Here is a 22,340-nt window from a genome sequence, read left to right as displayed (position 1 = left end):
TCGAACCGTAGGGTCCGCACGCTTAAAGTTAAGATGACAGTTTCATTATGAGTTTATGTATTTTGATGTACCGAAGGTTGTTCGGAGTCCCGGATATGATCACGGACATAACGAGGAGTCTCGAAATGGTCGAGACATAAAGATTGATATATTGGACGGCTATATTCGGACACCGGAAGTGTTCCGGGGAAGTTTCGGATAAAACCGGAGAACCGGGGGGTTACCGGAACCCCCTGGGGGTTTAATGGGCCTCATGGGCCTAAAGTGGAGAAGAGGAAAGGCAGCCAGGGCAGGCCGCGCGCCCCCTCTCCCCCTAGTCCGAATTGGACAAGGAGGGAGGGGCGCCCCCCCCCCCTTTCCTTCCTCTCCTCTCTCCCTTCCTTCCCCCTCTCCTACTTGGACAAGGAAAGGGAGGGGAGTCCTACTCCCGGTAGGAGTAGGACTCCTCCTGCGCGCCTCCTACTATGGCCGGCCGCACCCCCCCTTGGCTCCTTTATATACGGGGGCAGGGGGCACCCTAGGACACACAAGTTGATCTTCGTGATCGTTCCTTAGCCGTGTGCGGTGCCCCCCTCCACGATATTACACCTTGATCATATTGTAGCGGTGCTTAGGCGAAGCCTTGCGACGGTTTAACATCAAGATCGTCACCACGCCGTCATGCTGACGAAACTCCTCCCCGAAGCTTTGCTGGATCGGAGCCCGGGGTGCGTCATCGAGCTGTACGTGTGTCAAGAACTCGGAGGTGCCGGAGTAACGGTGCTTGGATCGGTTGGACCGGGAAGACGTACAACTACTTCCTCTATGTTGCGTCAACGCTTCCGCTTTGGTCTACGAGGGTACGTAGACAACACTCTCCCCTCTCGTTGCTATGCATCACCATGATCTTGCGTGTGCGTAGGAAATTTTTTGAAATTACTACGTTCCCCAACATAGATATGGTGCGATCTATGATGTCTCTTACCGATTTACAGCTCTCATTTTGGGGCTATGCTTTAGAGACTGCCGCATTCACTTTAAATAGGGCTCCATCGAAATCCGTTGAGACGACACCGTATGAATTATGGTTTGGGAAGAAACCTAAGCTGTCGTTTCTAAAAGTTTGGGGATGCGATGCTTATGTCAAGAAACTTCAACCTGAAAAGCTCGAACCCAAGTCGGAAAAATGCGTCTTCATAGGATACCCTAAAGAAACTATTGGGTATACCTTCTACCTCAGATCCGAAGGCAAGATCTTTGTTGCCAAGAATGGATCCTTTCTAGAGAAGGAGTTTCTCTCAAAAGAAGTAAGTGGGAGGAAAGTAGAACTTGATGAAGTATTACCTCTTGAACCGGAAAATGGCGCAACTCAAGAAAATGTTCCTGAGGTGCCTACACCGACTAGAGAGGAAATTAATGATGATGATCATGAAACTTCAGATCAAGTTGCTACTGAACTTCGTAGGTCCACAAGGACACGTTCCGCACCAGAGTGGTACGGCAACCCTGTCTTGGAAATCATGTTGTTAGACAACGGTGAACCTTCGAACTATGAAGAAGCGATGGCGGGCCCGGATTTCGACAAATGGCTAGAAGCCATGAAATCCGAGATAGGATCCATGTATGAAAACGAAGTATGGACTTTGACTGACTTGCCCGTTGAGCGGCGAGCCATAGAAAATAAATGGATCTTTAAGAAGAAGACAGACGCGGATGGTAATGTGACCATCTATAAAGCTCGGCTTGTCGCTAAGGGTTATCGACAAGTTCAAGGGGTTGACTACGATGAGACTTTCTCACCGGTAGCGAAGCTAAAGTCCGTCCGAATCATGTTAGCAATTGCCGCATTCTATGATTATGAGATATGGCAAATGGACGTCAAAACGGCATTCCTTAATGGCTTCCTTAAGGAAGAATTGTATATGATGCAGCCGGAAGGTTTTGTCGATCCTAAGAATGCTGACAAGGTGTGCAAGCTCCAACGCTCGATTTATGGGCTGGTGCAAGCATCTCGGAGTTGGAACATTCGTTTTGATGAGATGATCAAAGCGTTTGGGTTTACGTAGACTTATGGAGAAGCCTGCGTTTACAAGAAAGTGAGTGGGAGCTCTGTAGCATTTCTCATATTATATGTAGATGACATACTTTTGATGGGAAATGATATAGAACTCTTGGACAGCATTAAGGCCTACTTGAATAAGAGTTTTTCAATGAAGGACCTTGGAGAAGCTGCATATATATTAGGCATCAAGTTCTATAGAGATAGATCAAGACGCCTCATAGGTCTTTCACAAAGCACATACCTTGATAAGATATTGAAGAAGTTCAATATGGATCAGTCTAAGAAGGGGTTCTTGCCTGTGATGCAAGGTGTGAAATTGAGCTCAGCTCAATGTCCGACCACGGCAGAAGATATAGAAGAGATGAGTGTCATCCCCTATGCCTCAGCCATAGGTTCTATTATGTATGCCATGCTGTGTACCAGACCTGATGTAAACCTTGCCGTAAGTTTGGTAGGAAGGTACCAAAGTAATCCCGGCAAGGAACACTGGACAGCGGTCAAGAATATCCTGAAGTACCTGAAAAGGACTAAGGAAATGTTTCTCGTTTATGGAGGTGACGAAGAGCTCGTCGTAAAGGGTTACGTCGACGCTAGCTTCGACACAGATCTGGATGACTCTAAGTCACAAACCGGATACATGTATATTTTGAATGGTGGGGCAGTAAGCTGGTGCAGTTGCAAGCAGAGCGTCGTGGCGGGATCTACATGTGAAGCGGAGTACATGGCAGCCTCGGAAGCAGCACATGAAGCAATTTGGGTGAAGGAGTTCATCACCGACCTAGGAGTCATACCCAATGCGTCGGGGCCAATCAAACTCTTCTGTGACAACACTGGAGCTATTGCACTCGCCAAGGAGCCCAGGTTTCACAAGAAGACTAGGCACATCAAGCGTCGCTTCAACTCCACTCGTGAGAATGTTCAAGATGGAGACATAGATATTTGTAAAGTACATATGGACCTGAATGTAGCAGATCCGTTGACTAAACCTCTCCCTAGAGCAAAACATGATCAACACCAGAATTCCATGGGTGTTCGATTCATCACAATGTAACTAGATTATTGACTCTAGTGCAAGTGGGAGACTGTTGGAAATATGCCCTAGAGGCAATAATAAAAGGATTATTATTATATTTCCTTGTTCATGATAATTTTCTTTTATTCATGCTATAATTGTGTTATCCGGAAATCGTAATACATGTGTGAATAATAGACACCAACATGTCCCTAGTAAGCCTCTAGTTGACTAGCTCGTTGATCAACAGATAGTCATGGTTTTCTGACTATGGACATTGAATGTCATTGATAACGAGATCACATCATTAGGAGAATGATGTGATGGACAAGACCCAATCCTAAACATAGCACAAGATCGTATAGTTCGTTTGCTAGAGTTTTTCCAATGTCAAGTATCTTTTCCTTAGACCATGAGATCGTGTAACTCCCGGATACCGTAGGAGTACTTTGGGTATACCAAACGTCACAACGTAACTGGGTGGCTATAAAGGTATACTACGGGTATCTCCGAAAGTGTCTGTTGGGTTGACACGGATCAAGACTGGGATTTGTCACTCCGTATGACGGAGAGGTATCACTGGGCCCACTCGGTAATGCATCATCATTATGAGCTCAAAGTGACCAAGTGTCTGGTCACGGGATCATGCATTACGGTACGAGTAAAGTGACTTGCCGGTAACGAGATTGAACGAGGCATCGGGATACCGACGATCGAATCTCGGGCAAGTAACATACCGATTGACAAAGGGAATTGTATACGGGGTTGCTTGAATCCTCGACATCGTGGTTCATCCGATGAGATCATCGAGGAGCATGTGGGAGCCAACATGGGTATCCAGATCCCGCTGTTGGTTATTGACCGGAGAGCAATCTCGGTCATGTCTACATGTCTCCCGAACCCGTAGGGTCTACACACTTAAGGTTGGGTGACGCTAGGGTTGTAGGGATATGTATATGCAGTAACCCGAATGTTGTTCGGAGTCCCGGATAAGATCCCGGACGTCATGAGGAGTTCCGGAATGGTCCGGAGGTAAAGAATTATATACAGGAAGTGCTATTTTGGCCATCGGAACAAGTTTCGGGGTCACCGGTATTGTACCGGAACCACCGGAAGGGTCCCGGGGGTCCACCGGGTGGGGCCACCTATCCCGGAGGGCCCCATGGGCTGAAGTGGGAAGGGATCCAGCCCAAAGTGGGCTGGGGCGCCACTTCCCCTAGGGCCCATGCGCCTAGGGTAGGGGAAACCCTAAAGGGGGGGCGCCCCCTTGCTTGGGGGGCAAGCCCCCCACCCCTTGGCCGCCGCCCCCCTAGGAGATTGCATATCCTAGGGCCGGCGCCCCCCTAGGCTCCCTATATATAGTGGGGGGAGGGAGGGAGGGCCTCTTACCCACGCCATTGGTGCCTCCCTCTCCCTCTCCAACACCTCCTCCTCCATAGAGTTTGACGAAGCCCTGCCGGAGTACTGCAGCTCCATCATCACCACGCCGTCGTGCTGCTGCTGGAGCCATCTTCCTCAACCTCTTCTCCCCCCTTGCTGGATCAAGAAGGAGGAGACGTTACGCTGACCGTACGTGTGTTGAACGCGGAGGTGTCGTCCGTTCGGCGCTAGGATCTCCGGTGATTCGGATCACGTCGAGTACGACTCCCTCATCCCCGTTCTTTGAACGCTTCCGCTCGCGATCTACAAGGTACGTAGATGCATCCAATTAGTCGTTGCTAGATGAACTCATAGATGGATTTTGGTGAAACCGTAGGAAATTTTTTGTTTTCTGCAACGTTCCCCAACACTTTCCTTATCTTAATAGCGAGGAGGGAATCATCTTTTGGAAGAAAAAGAACATCGGAGAAATCAAATGTTTCAGATATGAGTAATCTGATAGCGTTAGTTACCATCACATCAACCTTTGCTTATTGCTTCTCTACCTGCAACGATCCCCAAAGTACCTTAATATGATGTGTCATGATAGCATGCATGGTCAATATTCCAATGTTGCGTCAGGTACCAGGCTCAAAGTTTGTTCTTTCGGTTAAGTTAATCATGTTTGGGTCACAATCTAAGTCTGAACAGATACGCACACAGACCACACTTTGGCATCATCAGGTAGAATTGTACATCTTATGTTAATATTCTAAAGCCCCTTTACTGTCAAAATTGAAAAACTCCATAACTTTAGTAAAATGGTTGAGGTAACAATCTTTCTTGAGCAGAACCAGTGTGTGTTGACTGCTTTCTGCTACATATCCTGAATCTTTTTACGGCCGCTTTCTGCTACATATCCTGAATCTTTTTACGACCGCTTTCTGGTACATATCCTGGATCTGACTTGTTAAAGCTAGCAAGCGTGTTGATGGAAAAGCCAGCCGAATACTCTTTTGTGGTAAAGAGTATTGAAGTTCTTATCGAATCTACAACAACACTAAACTACATTCCTGGTCGTGAAAGGAGACGATCAATCAAATCATCAGATGCGACAAAAACAGTGCCGAGCAAATGTTAATTAACTTGTTTATGTCAATTTGGTCGTGAAAGCACCGAAACAATGACCTGACTCGAGATCCTTTTGCTTTTATCTTTGATGAGTGACGATGGTCGGGCATAGCCGGCTAATGGAGTCCAGCATGCATGCTTGCTAAGGGCATGACTGGAGGATTAACAACTCAAAGAATTCACAAGTAGTCGTTAGTAGGCAATCCCCAACCATCAGTAAACTAACTAATGTTCACCCTTTCTACAAACAATAATTAGTAAACTAATGTTGTATTAAGCGCCAGAGGGGTGAGATGAGAGAACACCAAATGCGCCACGAGGAATTAACACAGGACCGACTAATCGATCGAGCGCGTGCTCTGGTATTCCTTTTCCCCTCAATTACTTTCCGTGTAGTAGTCATTGGTCAATTTGATGGGTGTTAATTATTAACACGAGTTGGACGACAACTTTATGGTCGTCGTTGACAACAATCGGTCATGGAAGATGACGTCTGTCGGCCCCATCACGTACAGCAGCGTCACGCCGATGAATGCTCTTCAAATCCGTACCCAACACCCGGGGAAATTAGCAGTTTATCACACGATTAATGTAAGATTCATACATAATATATAGTACCATATCGATCATGAACAATTTGCATGCCACGTGACATAAAATGTGTCTACTCTACTTGCGGATACGTGCGTATATGCAGACTCTTGTATTGTATCACCTCTGTTTTTAATGTAACACGTTTTGGCAGTTCAAATTTGAATTGAACTGCCAAAACGTCTTACATTTAGAAATAAAGGGTGTGTGTATGAATTCATATGCATATGCACGCTTGTATGTGTGTGCACGTCACGTGCTAGGTGCGACGATGTAGCCAACTGAACTTTGCAACAGTCTGGTGGTGATGGAGCGCAACAGGATCATCGCTAGTGTTGCTGCTGGTTTCGGTATTATAGTAACTGCATTTGTTCTTTTCTGCTTTGCAGGTTTCTTAAAGCCCGCCTATGAAAATGTGCAAAGAAGTTAATGTGAAACCAATGATTCTTCCAACAACAAATCCTTTTGACTTGGGCAGTCACATATAGGCATCGTTTTCATGGAACTGGATGTTAATTATTGCTTGATTTCTAATTGGAGTTATCATTTGTGATGTTAAGCCCATGGTTAACGCTTTAATTATCCTTGGTATAGCAATACTTGTGCGACTTGACATGTATAGCTTATGGTCAGCGTGCATGATTGGGCTGAATTATTTTGCTATTTTTATTTATGGGTACATTTCATGTTTCTGTTTTTCTTAAATTTCCCGAATTTCATGGACTCTCGAAGGACATGTATACACATTTCAATTAATTTTGAACTTAAATGAAGTTTGTGTAAAAAGAATTGGAGTAGGTTTGCATGTTTTTTGACAATATAAGTTTTCTAAGAAATTTGGCAGTTTCCTGCCAGTCCCCCAAACTCACATGGTGATCTTCCCGTGGTGCGAGAACACCCCGGGCGGCCATGGAAATCCCCCTCAAGGGGATTAGAGCCCTGAGATACTTTCCCCTTACAACCAAACGAGGCCTAAGCGGGAGATGGTCTTGCCTATGAAGCACAACCCATGATGAAGAGAGGATCGATTCAGGCCGATGTCGCATAGAGCCATCCGACCAAGCCAATGGTTGAAACCAACCCGAGTATGGTCTCGACCATCCAAAGGTGGTTCTTTAGGAAAATGAAACACATTATTTTTTTCTCCAGAAATAACAGAAAATCAAAAAAATGATGAAGACTATGAGACTTTTTTTTTTTTGAGAAACATGTGAGATGTTTCCTACTTGCCCCTTATTCAGGTAGAGCGATTGGCCCAGCCCGTTTAGCCTATCCACATATATTTTTGGAACCTTCCGGAGGGGTTGGTCTGGTTCAATTCCGATTTTTTTTTGTTTTTTCCATGTTGTTTCTTTTCACAGGTTTTCTTCTTTTTCGTTTATTTTTTTTTCTTTTTACAGGAATGTCCAGGAATTTCAAGGATTGTTGCTTTTTAATAAAATGTTTGAGTTTTAGGAAATTTTAAAAATGTGCCTGTTTTATAAAAATGCTCGCGGTTCTAAAAAAAAATTCTCATAATTATTTAGAAAATTCAAAATTTGTTCATGTTTTCAAAAAATGTTTGCAAAATTGAAAATAGTTTTGTTTTAAAATATGTTCAAGTATTTGGAAATAATGTTGCATTTAAAAAAAAAATGAAAACTTTCTAGTTTAAAAAAAATCTGGAAATTGTTCGCTTTTCTATAAATGTTCATTTAAAAAAATCATGTTTAAAAAACAATAGAAGCTTAAATATTTTTCCAAAATTGACTGGAAAACCGTGCGCTACGGTGCCTACAAAAGAAAATGCAAAATAAGGCAAGTGGCTTCATGAGTTGGCGCTTTGACCCCCCTAGACTGGGAGCTCCTTATTGGCGATTTCAGTGCCGGTCTGTTTCTCTTTCTAGCTCCCAGTATGCATGATAGTGGGCTCAATTTACTAGGCCCAATTGGTGTTTGATCGGTTGCGTGACTGTTTCGACCGAGACCTGTTTCATTGTTTCGTTTGTCTCATTCCTTTAAACATATTGTTTCCTTCTAATGCTTGTTTTAAAATGTCCATTCTACATGTAAATGTTCACGAATTCAAAAACCAACTTATTCAAAAAATTCCACGAATTAAAAAGTTTCGATTTTATTTGTTTTTCAAACGTTTATTTTTTTAAGGAAAGTTAAGAAACTTGGAAAAAGTTCATGAAATTTGGGGAAAATGCACAATTTCTTTTTTAAATTTGAAAAAAGTTTAATACCTGGGAACATCATAATTTGAGAAAAGATCCAAAAATGTAAAAAGTTAACGAATTTGAAAAAAAGTTCATGCACTGGGAAACAAGAAAATTAAAACAAAAATGGAAAATGGAAAAAAGTAAACGAAAAGAGAAAAAATGGACAAAAATCGAGTGGAATAAGAAAAGAGGGAACCAAAAACACATAAAATATTGGTGGGGAAGCTTTTGGAAGTTTCCCCAAAATGGAGGGGCTTCTGAAAAATGAACTCAAACTAATCTTTTGGGCTGGCTCGTTAGGAACAATGGGGAGTGAGGGTCAGCCTGGCAACCGGGCCGGGTTTCGTCGGTTTGACCATTACCAAACCCATGCCTGACACCTTATCTGGTCCTTTCCAAACCCATGAAGCTAAACAAAGATTGGGCCATGAAAAACATGGGAGTGACATATAGAAGTGAGAGAAGGCCTACTAATGGGCTGACCTCTTAGCCATGCTACTTATGTACGTTATATGTGAATGTATGTATATATCAAAAAGATAAACCATAATGAAGAAAAAAAATTTATTTAATTCTTAATATTAATCGGGTGACCTATCGGGTAACCCACGAGCATGAACTTATACACATACCCTACCCAGAACAACTAATCGGGTTACCTAGGGTAAGACCCATGGATGAAGTTGACAACCCATAGCCCTACCCATTCGGATCGGCTGCTCATGGGCGTGTGAACCCATGTGTCAGATTGCTGAATTGAAGGGAGGGGGTGTGCCCTATTTGTAAATAACCCTGTTTTTGGCGCGTAAGGCGCCAAATAGGGTTTGGGCCCAGACTGTGAGGCGTAGGAGGAGGCCCAGTTTCTGGTCGCTGGAGGCCCGCCACGAAGGAAACAAAAACGCGCTTCTGCAGGGTCCTCTCCGCAAAAATCGCCTTCCTCTTTCCCCGTCGTCTCCACCAACGCCACTCCAAATCCAGACCCGAAGGAGGAAGAGGAAGAGAGGCTAGCTAGCTAGGGTTCCGCCTCCCGCCGGCCGGAGAGAGGGAGAGAGAGGATGACGACGGCGGCGCGGCCGACGTGGGCGCCGGCGAAGGGCGGGAACGAGCAGGGGGGCACGCGCATCTTCGGGCCCTCCGGGAAGTACTCCTCCCGCGACCTCGCCGCCCACACCTCCCTCAAGCCCAGGTAAATTAAACTCCGCCAGTCGACCCCCTTCCTTCCCGCGCTCCGATGCCGAATCCACGCCCCCCGGTGGGTCGAATCGCCCGCCTGGTTAGAGGCCTCGCGCGCACGCCGTCGTTGGAATTTTGCGGTGGGGGAAAGGGTGCTAGGGTTCGTCGCTACTGGTGGCCTGGATTCCCTCCAGATCGGGGCGGCTGGCCTCGTCGATCTCCGCGCGGTAGAATTGCTGGCGACAGATGGCTATCGCTAGCTCCTGACTGGTCGCGGGCTGGGGTGGTCGTGTATCGCCAACTCTGTATAGTGGTTTTGCATCTGCTTATGGCCTGCAAAGGGGCAGTAGAACACACCCTGCCCCGCTAATCGCTTTGAAATGGACGCAGCGTCTGCTATTCTGTACGAGGTTGCCAGGGTTAGGTCGATTTCTGTATGTACAATCTGACAAGCAAAGGCGCTACTTGTTCGCTGCAACAACAAAATTAATTAACCAACATACATGCATACTTGGCTTGCAAAAGTCCAGATGTGTGCAGAAACCTGCAAATGTCAAACAAAAATGTAGCCGTTTGCTTTTAGATGTTTGGAGCTGGGGTAGCTTACCTAGCACCAAGTGTTAATGTTCTACAGAACTACCTGAATCATGTCTGCTGCTGCAGCGTATGGTGAATAAATTTAAGCACCATAAGCAAATGGTTCATCATGGTGCACATGTTCCTCATTTGGGTTCTATTACTTGTTAACCAGAATCATGGACACTGTATATGGCTAAATTAGGGATGGCTGGCCCTGATCTTGCTCGTTGAGCTCTGTGCGATAGAGTGCTAGCGACAGACGCTGGCCGCCAGTCCTTACATTGGCGCTGGTTGTGGTTGGTGTTTTGCCAACTTAGTAGCTATATTGCTTCTGTTTAGGCCCTGAATATTCCATTACAACCGACTTTTCTTTGGCAATCTTTGCAAATAGCCTGCTACTTGGTTCAAGGTTGCCAGGATTAGGTCGATTTCTGTACAAACAAAGACACTTGTTTACTGCACCAATACTACTAGTTAAGTAACATACTGAACACACCTGACCTAAATAAGTCCGCTTATGTGAAAAAACCTGTGAATATCAAACAAAATGTAGCTATTTATCACCAGGACAACCAACTATTTGCATTTTGGAGCTGCAGTAGCTACTTAGCACCAAGTGTAACTGTAACGTTTAACATAATCACCTGAATTTGTCTGCTGCTGTTGCTGCTGCATCAAAAGAGTAAATCTATGAACAAATTGCTTACCATGGTTCTCATCTGGGGTTTATTACCTGCTATTCTGCTGCTGTTGCTGCTGCATCAAAAGAGTAAATCTATGAACAAATTGCTTACCATGGTTCTCATCTGGGGTTTATTACCTGCTAAACAGAACCTAGAACACCATATATTGCCAAACTATTGCTTCAGCCTTACATGATTGTTTTTAGTTCTTGACACCGAATCCTAAACAAAATAGGCTGGCAGTTCTTTGATGTCTACGTACTGACATTCTCCCCTTATGTGCAGAAAAGAGGGACAACAAACTCAAGAGGAGGTACAGAAGAGGAATCTTAGGGATGAACTTGAGGAGCGTGAACGCAAGCACTTCTCATCCAAGGATAAGTCCTATGTTGGTAATGCCTCTAGATCCATCTGCTCTTTGTCCCTCATCTGGGCAGATAGTGCTTGTCACATCCTTTCTTCCGTGATGTTTATCTATTGTTGTTTTATTGTATCTGGGAATTGTAATTGATTAGTTCAAACACTTTTTTCTCGCAGACGAGAGGGACCGGCGAAAAAGTTCAGGCCTGCTCTTAGAAGGTCGGTGACACTACTTTACCAAAGTTTGTTTAGTGCCTAGGTTCAAGGCAGCATAATGATTTACTTTGTTCTTCCGGTAATCACAGGTTCAAAACGGGATGAGGATAAGATAGTTCCACGTGAAATTGATGCAGATGACTCTGACGTGGAACTAAAAAGTGATGATGAAAGGTCTGTTTAGTTCTTGCTCAGTAGTTTATCAATCACACCCATTCAAAATGCTGATGAGACTCTTCTTTCTGTTGCATAAATTGTAGCCTGAATTGGGGCTGAAACTGTTCAATAGGTGTTGTCTACCATAAACTTTGGAATTGGGTGATACACATTCTTATGCTGGCTAGCATTCTTTTCATTGCAGTTGGATTATGTTTATGTTTACAAGAAAAACATATGGTAAAATAGCAAAAAAGTATAATGCAGCAATTGTCCTGATATTTTTTGGGACAGAGCTGTTTAGCTGGGTCCAGTGTTGTAGTTCAGTTGGTTATCTCAACTTAATTTATGTCTTACTCATCAAATTATCTTATATTCAGCGACGATGATGACGACGACGATGACACTGAGGCACTAATGGCAGAGCTTGAAAGGATTAAAAAAGAAAGAGCCGAGGACAGGCTTAGAAAGGTTTGTTGTTTTCTTCTCTGTATTATCATTTTGAGGCGCTCTTTTTCTTTAGGTTTAGAGAATTAATGTGAACTCATGTCTGTTTGCTGCAGGAGCGTCAGCAAGCAGAAGAAGAGGCCAAGATGAAGGAGGCTGAGCTGATGCGAGGAAACCCACTGATCAATATGAATAACTCTGGCTCCTTCAATGTGAAGAGAAGGTTAGGACAGTGATGCCTAGCGTATCATATTATATGCTTCTTTTATGTTTTGTTGCCCTTTTTTTAGGAATAGAATGCTGCCATGCTTTATGCCGAGCTTAATCCTGTTCATATATGTGTTTGTCGCAGGTGGGATGATGATGTTGTATTCAAGAACCAGGCTCGTGGAGAGACTAAGACACCGAAACGGTTCATCAATGACACCATCAGAAGTGATTTCCACCGCAAGTTTCTGCATAGGTACATGAAATGATGCTGCTGTATGCTTTATGTTGTCTGGACAGTATGCATGCTGAAAGAGCCTGTGATGTTTCTGTATTCTGAAGATCGATTTGTATGACATAACTGTAACAGCTACGTTATCTTAATGGTGATATGTTTACCCTGTTCCTAAGAGTAAAGAAAAGAACCCACTGCTTGTGTATTACTGGTGCTTCGCTGTGACCTCAGGATGTTTCTATTAGTACATTGACCTGGAAATATGTATGCTTGCTGTGTACTCTCAGTTTGTTTCACTGCCCAGCAGTGTCTTGGAAAATTCATTGAGCGCTTGATACACCAATTTTCTTGCCGGCCTTCTCTTTGGGAAAGTGATTTTAATTAAACTAGCAACCAAAGTTCCTTCTCTATTTGATTGTTTTCTGGTTTGGCTTGATGGATTTGATTGTTTTCTGGTTTGGCTAGATGGACAGTTAGTGAGAGTTTAACCGAGTAAATTGGCAGGTTACCCTTTGCCTCTTTCTCATGGCATTGGAGTCGTTGTACTGCTCGGAGATTGATATCCTGGTTCTCCATTGTTGGCTGGCCATCTTTTTCATGGCTAGCCGGGAGGAGCTAGGGGACATCTATGTTATCTCTTTGTTTATTTGGTCAGTCAGTTCTGTTTGCATGGTTGCATCTTCTATATTCTTACTGTTCAGAATCTGCATAGAAGATATCTTGATTTTGTTGATTGATGTCGAGATAATGTTGCTTGCCATTGAATTCGAATGAAGTAGCTCATTTTCCTTTCTATTTCTTCTTTCTTCGACTTTGGATTTATTATTTATTTGGTCTTCTTGTTGCATGCAAATTGAACTTCTATTTGCTTGCTGGCTCCTTAGGGGGAAATGATCTTACTTAGCCTGCAATTGAAGTTGTGTTCTTGGTTTGTGGTTCTCACTGTTTGATTAATGTCTAATTCGTGTTTACTGAAGTAGTAGGGAGAGTTTTAGCCGAGCAAAATGGCAGGTTACCCTATGCCTCAGTTTCTCATGCCATCGGAGTCGTTGTGCTGCTCGGAGATCCATCACTCCCTGGTCTCATGATGTTTGCTGGCCACTTTCCTGGGGCCGGTGAGCGAGGCTGGCTGAACATATTCTCTCCTCTTTTGTTGAATTAGTCAGTTGGCCTCCTTGCTCTGTTTTCTTATTTTCCAGTGACTGAGATCTGTTTTTGTCGGCCATGGCTGAACTTATCTGCTGGTTCTTTCTATTTTGTCGGTTGATGTTTTCAGATTGCGGTCTGTTTCTTACTGCTATCTACTACCTAGGGCTGTTCCTCCTGACCATGTTTTTCTTTTGATTTTTTGGGTCTGTTGACGCTTTGTTAGTTGTTGATTTCTGATTAGACTAGAGTGAAGTAGCGAGAGTTCAGCCGAGCAAATTGGCAGGTTACCCTATGCCTCAGTTTCTCATGGCATCTGGGTTGTTGTGCTGCTCGGAGATCAATGACTCCTGGTTCTCATGTTGTTCGCTGGCCAATTACCTTGGGGCTGGTGAGTGAGGCTGGGTGAATATATTTTTATCTTGCCTGATTGAATTATTAGTACGTGCCCTCTCCTTGCCCCTGCATGTTGAGAGCGACTGGGATCTGTTTTTGTCGGCCTTGGCTGACTCTGTTTTATGCTCCAGAGAAGATATATGATACTTATCTGCTGCTTCTTTTGATTTTGTTGGTTGATATGTGCAGACAGCGGTTTGCTATCTACAACTGGAGCTGCTATTCCTAACCTGCATTTCTTCTGTTTCTTAATAGTTTGTTTGACAGTAAGTTAATTTGTTGATTCCTTAGTAGACTAAACTGTATTAGTGTGCGAGGAAAATGGCAGGCTACTCTTTGCTGCTGTTTCACATGGCAATGGAGCCGTGCTGCTGTTGGGAGGTCCATCACTCCTGGCCCTCTTATGGGTTTGTTCGAGACTCAAGAGGGCCTATGGTCATTGTTTAATTGTTGAGTCGATTCTGCGTGTATTGGTGTTTGGCTCGAGATTGAGCAAAGGATCTGTGAGCTGGTAGTTCTCTTGTTCTTGATGTTCAGACATAAGTTGCTTGTTATCCAATCCAATGAAGTAGTGCATGCTATTTTCTGGTGTGCGCTATTATTATCTTGAACTCTTGGCAAATAGTAGGAATCCTTGGTGCTCCTCCGGTTACAGTATTTTGACGACCGTTTTTTTGGAAATATGTGAATGTACAGTCTCATTCTTTTTTGGGAGAGCAACATTCTTATTATCTTAGAAAAGCGGAAGCCCCTGTTTGATGGAGGGAAATTATGGTGTGTTGCTGATGTATGCTGTGTCCCAGAATACGTACAGTATTGTCCATAGATGAAATGGAGACGAATCAATGCAGGTGATGGTAATACTCTACCCAGTTCCAAATGTACGTAGAAGAGTAAGTATACATAACTCTTGTCTCAGATTTGTGTAGACATAGACGTTTTAGTGTCATCGTTTTATGACAATTTTTTTGATTAACTGTTTGATGCGACGTCCGTTGTGATGTCAGTCGCTTCACAGAAACCAAGTAAAAGCAGACAGCAGTACAGAGATGAGAGGAGATATTTTCGGTGTACATCCAAATTGCCCACGTTACAGCGACTGTAACGTACTCTGGCCTGATCCCAAGTGTAGGTATCATCCACGTAGCACCACGACGTAACAAATTCTTATGTTCCGGTGCCGACGATACACATCGACCTGGAGTTGCCGGTGTTGTGAGCGCGGGGGTGTGGTGCTGCAAGGGAGCGCCCAGTGTTGCGGAGCGCACCGATGCAGCATCTCCGGTGTTGCGGGAGCGTCTCAGTCTCCTTGCTGCTGCCGGCGTTGCGACAAGTTGAGAGCGGTGGCATTGCCATGAAGACGCTACTGCCGGTGGCGCGACAAGTCGAGGCAGGCGATACTGCAATGAAGGGGGCGCTGCTGCCGGCGCTCCTGCAGCCGAGCGTGGCCACGTTGCGCCCAGATCACAAATGATCGGACGGTTCTTGATGCGGCTTAAGTTTCACACTTATCATCCGGTTAATTGCTAGCAGTCGCATTGAATTAATGTACATGATGGTGACACACTCTTACCGTGCGTGCTTGTGTCTGTCTGTTTAACCCCTATGGTCAACGTCTTGTTTCCACTGCGGTGTCAATCTAAAGCGGAGGATCACTAGTGGTCGAGACCTCGAGATGAGACCAAAGTCATGTTTTAGCTGCCGTCCGTGCGCTACATGATTCAACACTAGTGGTTGGTGCCTGCCATTACGGGCCGCTTAAGAAAAAACTATGCACACCTCATCATCATGTTAAAAAATTTAAAAAATATTCCCATGTCACGTGGACATCACAACCATCTTAAAAGCAAAAAAAAAAAAAATCTAAAAAAACTTCTCTAAAAAAAGTCTCCCTATCATTTAAAAAAAAAATACTTTCTCACCGTGACCAACCAGCATGCGCCACATGGCGTAGCTGGTTGGCCACCATTCTAGCGCCTCTTAATCTCTATTTCTAATGGACGAGTTGGTGAATCGTCTCCGCGGTTTATTTTCGCTGGTTTTTTTCGTCTCTCCTTCCACCACCCCCTCCCACCCTGGTCCGCGGTTTATTTTCGCTGGTTTTTTTCGTCTCTCCTTCCACCACCCCCTCCCCACCCTGGTCCATCGGTTTATTTTTCTCTCCACTCTTTATTACAACCAGAACTTTCCTAACGTATAACAATCACGTATCTAACTTCTTTAAATTATGCAAATCAATCGATTCCTTTTATTGGTTCAATTTGTCTTAGGAAACAAATAACAGATTTTCAGGAAACAAATAATACATTTTAATCTAACTTCCTTAAATTATGCAAATCAATCTATTCCTTTTATTGGTTCAATTTGTTTTAGGAAACAAATAACAGATTTTCAGTAAACAAATAATACATTTTAATCTAACTTCCTTAAATTATGCAAATCAATCGATCTCTTTTATTGGTTCAATTTGTCTTATTAAACAAATAACAGATTTTCAGGAAACAAATAATGCATTTTAATCTAACTTTTCTAACTTATCTAAATCAATCGATTTCTCTTATTAGTGAAATTTGTTTTAGGAAACAAATAACAGACACGTCACAACTTTCCTCCCAATAAATAGTTTATTAACATTTGCAAACTTTCCTAATCAGACACGTCACAAACGGGCAGGTACTGATATCATGTTACCAAACAATAAAACCCCATTTGCATAGAAATTAGTTCAAAAATCCTAACTTTCCTAAATTTTTACCTTTCCTTGATAACAACCAATATTTCCTATGTTTTCCACCTATTGAAGGAAATCACCCCTCCATCGATATTACCATTTTTTTGAACCGAGATCTCCGGGTTATGATTTTTTTTTTGTGATTCTTTCCAATTGTGGCCTCTCCTTCCACTTCGGTCCCTTCTCGCATAAACACCTCCACCACAGCCAGGTGACACCGCCCCAGACCTCCTGCCTCTCCACATCTTCTCCGCCATCTCCTTCTCGTACTCCATTAACAATCCCTCCGCCACATTTGTCCACGGCGATGTCGAGGGCATGGCGCAGCAGTGTACCAGCGGTAGAGCAGCGCATAGTAGCAGGAGGCAACACGCAGCAGGCGAGGCGAGCGGCCGACGGTGGAGGGCAGAGATGCGGCCGGCGTGGCTGAGGGGGCGGCTGGCAGAAGATGGCCACGACTGGAGGCGGCGCGAGGCAGGGGCGCGACAGCGGGGAGAGCGAAGGGATAGGCGGCAGCAAACGGGGCGAGCGTAGCCAGCGAGAGTGTGGCGCGCGGCCAGGGTGTGTGTCACGCGGGGCACAGTGGTGCGGTGGCTGTGGCGAGCGCGAAGGCAGTGGCGGGTGCGACCGACACGGTGTAGCACGGGCGTGGGCATGTAGAGGGAGTGGCCCCGCGGGCGCGGAAGAAGAGCGGCAGGCTCGGGCATGGGCGTGCATAGGAGCGGGCATGTGCCACGGGGTCAATCCGAGGAGCTCGGTGGCTACCCCTGCAATGGCCATGGCGGACGGCGGTTCTCGGCCACGGCGAAATACCTAACGAGAGCAAACGAGAGGGGAAACAGGGGAAAGGCAAGAGGAGATCATGGCGGTGTCAATGGCGCCCTAGGGGAAGACATGGGAGCTCGGGGCCGCGCGGATCGAACGACAATGTCGCGGTGGCCCAAGGTTGAGGAAGACGACATCGACGTCGATGCAGGGGTGCTGGACTTGATCTCGTTGGCGTAGACGAAGTAGCGAAGGTGTTCGGAGCTCCTCGACAAGCTCCTAGCCCGCAGGAAGGGCAATGGCCATGTTGACAGGGTCGGTCATGGTGGCCGTGGCGTCTGACTTCGTCCAGATCGACGGGATCGAGCGAGCGAGCAGGAGAAGTGGATTTGGGAGGGGGCGTCGAGGAGGAGTGAGGCCATGGGGGCAGGAAAGGAAGGGCGTCACCCTTGTCCATTCCCCTTCGATGCCAGCGAGGTGGTCGGGCGGGAGCCCGGCTCTGTAGCGACGCAGCTCGGGGAACAGGAGAAGACGACCGCGCGGGGACTGGACCGCTGAGCCGGTTCGGTGGCAAGGCCCGGGGGCAGGGCGAATCCCTTTTACATCGTCCTTTTGGTTTTTCAATGTATTCTAATCTGTTTCTCCTTTTTAACACCGTTTTCTATTTATTCTTATTAACTAAATGATCTCTACCCCTAATGTCTCAGTTGGTAGTCTCCGTTCTGTGTTTATTTTCATCCCACCTCCCGAGTGAGGGAGAGGGGAGAGAGAGTGAGGAAGAGGGAGGGAGAGGGTGTGTGTGTGAGAATTTGATGGTAAAAAAGGTCGTCAATGTCACTTAATATGTATGAGAACATAATTGATATTGAATTTTTAAAGTTAACGTGGCCCCGTTGCAACTCACAGACGTTCTTCTAGTAGGTTTAATTACAAACATGGCTATTTTTATTTTTATTTTTATTGAGGGAAACATGGCTAGTTTCCTTGTGACAATAGCGTAATAATCTGATGCGGGCGCAGAAACACCCATCCATCCATCCATCCTCCTCTGTAGCCCTGCACGATCTCAGCCGTCCACTTGACTTGAACCCTAGGTGGTAGGTGGCGAGTGGCGACGGCAGGCACCGTATATAATCGGTCAGCACTCCGACGTACGCCGATGTACCCTCCTATCACCTGTGGCCAATCTGCCTCCCTTCTCCACGGTGGCAGTTGGCATCCATCCGTCGATTGCCAGATGCGGGGCGGTGGCTACGATGGCAGACATCACCGTCGATCGGATACCTTGTGTCCAAGAGATCGGCGGGGGACGACGATGACGACGAGGTCGCTCGGAGGCCCTGCACATCGCCTGCCGGAAGAATTTCTTGGTCCCGATCCGCTTCTGCAGCTTCAAACCTCGACACTCGACAGAGTCTATGTCAGTCAGTACACACACCGATTCATCCATCTATTTGCAACCACTTTATTCATCCATCTCCCTTCATCTTTTCTTCTCTTATCTTGATCTTGTTCGTCCTGACTTGTGGATTTACAGCCAAGTTTGCCCTCGCTGGATACCTGATATGGAGTCGTGCATGGTGGACTCGGCCATCAGTGTCGTCTCCATCAAATTAACCGGATCCGGTCGGTATACGGTTTTGTTCTTGCTAAGGGATAAGATTGACTACAAGCGTGTCTACCTCTTCAGACGTGAAAGATGAAATACCCCCATATCATCAGCTCCAGGGTGTGTACATCTTCTTCCCCAAAATTGTTTCTTATATCATTGTTGGTTGCTAGAACGTGCTAGTCAAATCCGTAAATCTACTGTGAATAAAAGGCGTGTATATGTGCTGTATTTCACCGTAATATTATAGGATCGTTGCTGCGGTGGTGAATAGGTACATTAGTTTGGCACTACAAACTAGAAACTTGCTAGGTTTATGCCCTGCACACATCATCAAAGATTCTTCTATACGAAACTTTTTCCTGATAAAATCAGGTCCTTCTCTGCCAGCATCATATATCAACTAGATCGATATCGTGCCTTGGCGCGAGGGTGCCGATTCCTACGTTTTGTTCAAGAATGTAATGCTAAGTTAGTAGGAATCCAAGTTTAGCATACGCATTCGTGCAGGATAACAATAAATTGAAGAAGAAACATTCAATTGTGGCAGGAGAGAGGCATAACATTGGTCAATATTGGTATGAGATTATAAGGTAGAATTGATTTCAGTCTGTTCATAAGACCACAAAAAGATAGCCACTCGACTTGAAGTTTGAAACAAAAAGTGCAGCCACTCGACATGAAGTTCGATACCAAAAGCGCGATAATTGGAGAGGAAGTAATAAGAACAGGAGCATAATAAAGGAGAGAGACAACCATCGAGCCATAGCTGCTCAACATACTAATAGGTGGCTACATTCAATTTCCTTGTCGATAAACTTCGTAGGTGCCACTTCGCACGATCCTGATAGAAACAACTTATGAGATATATGGTATATCATCATCTATGTATAGACATTGCACTTACAATCTTATACCTTACCCTTATTAAAGCCTATGGACAGTGAGCGCTGGTTCCCCCCTTTCAATCTCAAAGGCGAAGACACATATCCGAAACTCTTTGAGCCCTGCTGCCTTGGCAAACTCTCACCAATTGTTTGTTTGACACAGAACTTGCACTCGTGGTTTGGCAGGTGACATGATCGTGTTGCAAGAGAGTGCACTGAAATTTTATCATTGTTTGTTGACCCTTTCATGATGTGGTTGCTACCAGTGCTCTAGGAGAAACAAAGTTGCATTAATAGTAATTTGGCAAAACATATGTTGACTAGGAATAATAAAGTTGAGATCATATGAAAGATCAGATTCAACTCATATTCTGTGATAATTGAAAGTCTGTACATCAAGTACCAATCTTATTATCACTACTCCTCTGTTCACAAAGGGATGGTAGTAAGCATACTGTTAGACCATATGAGCAACAACTCTCCCTTTCATGTTATTCAGAAATCATATACACAAATTAAGGAAAGCTTTTTTGTAGTTCCCATCATTTGCAGTTTCGGCTCCTATGAAAGAGCGCGTTGCCTGCCGGGCGACAAGAAAATGATAATCGGCTGGAAATAAAGTTGCTTTTGGTGTTGAGTTTTTCTGCAAACACATAATCTTAAACCATGCTGATGAGCAGTGAAGAGAAAGTAAAGTTTATACATAGAATACATTCAGATATACTCTCTTTAATAGCTCTTTTGCATGATCACGACATCCCTCCAAGAAAACAGTGTCAACAAATTGAAAATTGATAAGAGAATGATACATTAACAGGCAGGTTTAAATTTAACAGAAGGACATACCAAAAGAATGATGTAGTTTACTACTGCATCCACAAGTCTAAACAAAATAGTAAGATCAAAGTTGAATTCATATTTTACACGAGTCTAAGCAAAGACGAAGGTCATACATTGAAATAGTTTATGCCAAGCTCAAATATTTGGAAAAGTATCTTCTGAATCCATGACTCCTTTGCAGTAGCACAAACTTAAACCAATATTCAGATAAGTATCTTCCGGATCCATCAACTCCTTTGCGGTGGCACATAACTTTAAACAACACAATGCGGTAGATCCTGAGGCATATTCTAAGGATCGAAAAACAAAAAGTGCAGACCTTGCATTACACACCTGACTTTGGCGAAGTGTATTTAGCAGTGCCAAAGAGTGCGAACATATTTAGAAATCAACAATCACAAAGAAAAAATAGAAATCTTGAAACAAGATGACTGAGCAATTTTACATAGGTACCTTGGATCTAGCTGCTTATTAATAGGTGTCTGCAACCTAGAGAGAACGAATTACAACTAAGGAGATGAATAAGGTTATTTCGGGTGGTGTGCGTCAATCAATCACTTAAAAGAAAATTCTCAGCAAACAACAATTTATATATCCGCCTAGATAATCTTGACAATTATCAAGTATATGCTAATAATATATATCTACACCAGAGAGGAATCGCCATGCCATTCAATATTTCAATCTTTAAAGAACAACTTCTCAGTGAAACCCCAAATAAAGATATCCCAACATTAATTTGGAGATCATACACCCGGTCCAGTTTTCACCTTTGTTATCACTATCTATAAGTATCAAATGATTGTACTTATTTTCTAATTATCTCAATCTAAGCTAATGGGCTCATATACAAAACCAAAGACTGATATTTTAGCTTCCAAAGAAAATTCAATGACCAAAGGCTACTGAAACTTACATCTAAATTGCAACACTGTCGATCCATGGCATCTGCCAGCTGCAGCAACGCCGTCATTTCCTCTGGCCAGCTTTTCCTGTGTTGTAGGGGACGCTGCGCCCTCTCCAACTGTAAGCCCCTCACCCTGGCGCTGCCCACTACATGTCGCCCCCAACGTCAACATTGCATGCCCACCACCCCTGCTTCCTCTTTATCTTCTCACCACATTGTCTAAATGTTCAGTACCATTACAACAGTACTAAAAGTCAGTATCATTATGCATTTGTCTGAATGTTGTTGTGCCATAGCAAAATGTATCATACATGTTTGGTTCCTCAATCATGCGTGTCAGACATGGACTGGATCTCATTAGTGATTGCTCAACCTGCATCATCATCATCCGCATCAGCGCCAAAAGCACGGGCGAGCCAACAACCTGCAGGAGCAGCAAGAGAGAAGTCAGCAGAAAAACATTATGGCCTTCTTTATCTCTGTGACGCCTGAGCCCCCCTACCCACCACCATACGCCCTTGCCTCTTCTCCCCATCTCAGCAACAAGACAAGGGGTCTAGGGATCATGCACACGCACCATAGACGAAGATCTGTGGATGAGCTCGCCGAAGATGGCCTGCAGCCGGCGCGCATCCTTGGAGGGCTAGGGTTTCGGGCGTCTCCGT

At 44.6% G+C, this 22,340-nt stretch overlaps 1 protein-coding gene across 1 annotated transcript; it reads left to right on the top strand.

Moving 5' to 3' along the window:
* The first annotated feature begins 9,260 nt into the window (after window positions 1–9,260).
* LOC123150909 (protein CWC15 homolog) lies at window positions 9,261–12,599 on the top strand. Its single transcript, XM_044570714.1, has 7 exons — window positions 9,261–9,524; window positions 11,059–11,165; window positions 11,311–11,352; window positions 11,439–11,523; window positions 11,886–11,976; window positions 12,069–12,175; window positions 12,305–12,599. Exons 1-7 carry the CDS (start codon window positions 9,394–9,396, stop codon window positions 12,426–12,428), a joined length of 687 nt encoding a protein of 228 aa, XP_044426649.1. The 5' UTR covers window positions 9,261–9,393; the 3' UTR covers window positions 12,429–12,599.
* The last annotated feature ends 9,741 nt before the right edge of the window (window positions 12,600–22,340 follow it).

This window comes from Triticum aestivum, chromosome 7A (assembly GCF_018294505.1).
Source record: "Triticum aestivum cultivar Chinese Spring chromosome 7A, IWGSC CS RefSeq v2.1, whole genome shotgun sequence".
In the NCBI taxonomy this organism is placed as follows: Eukaryota; Viridiplantae; Streptophyta; class Magnoliopsida; order Poales; family Poaceae; genus Triticum; species Triticum aestivum.
Note: the sequence above shows the minus strand (reverse complement) of the source record. Positions and strands in the feature narration are given on the sequence as shown.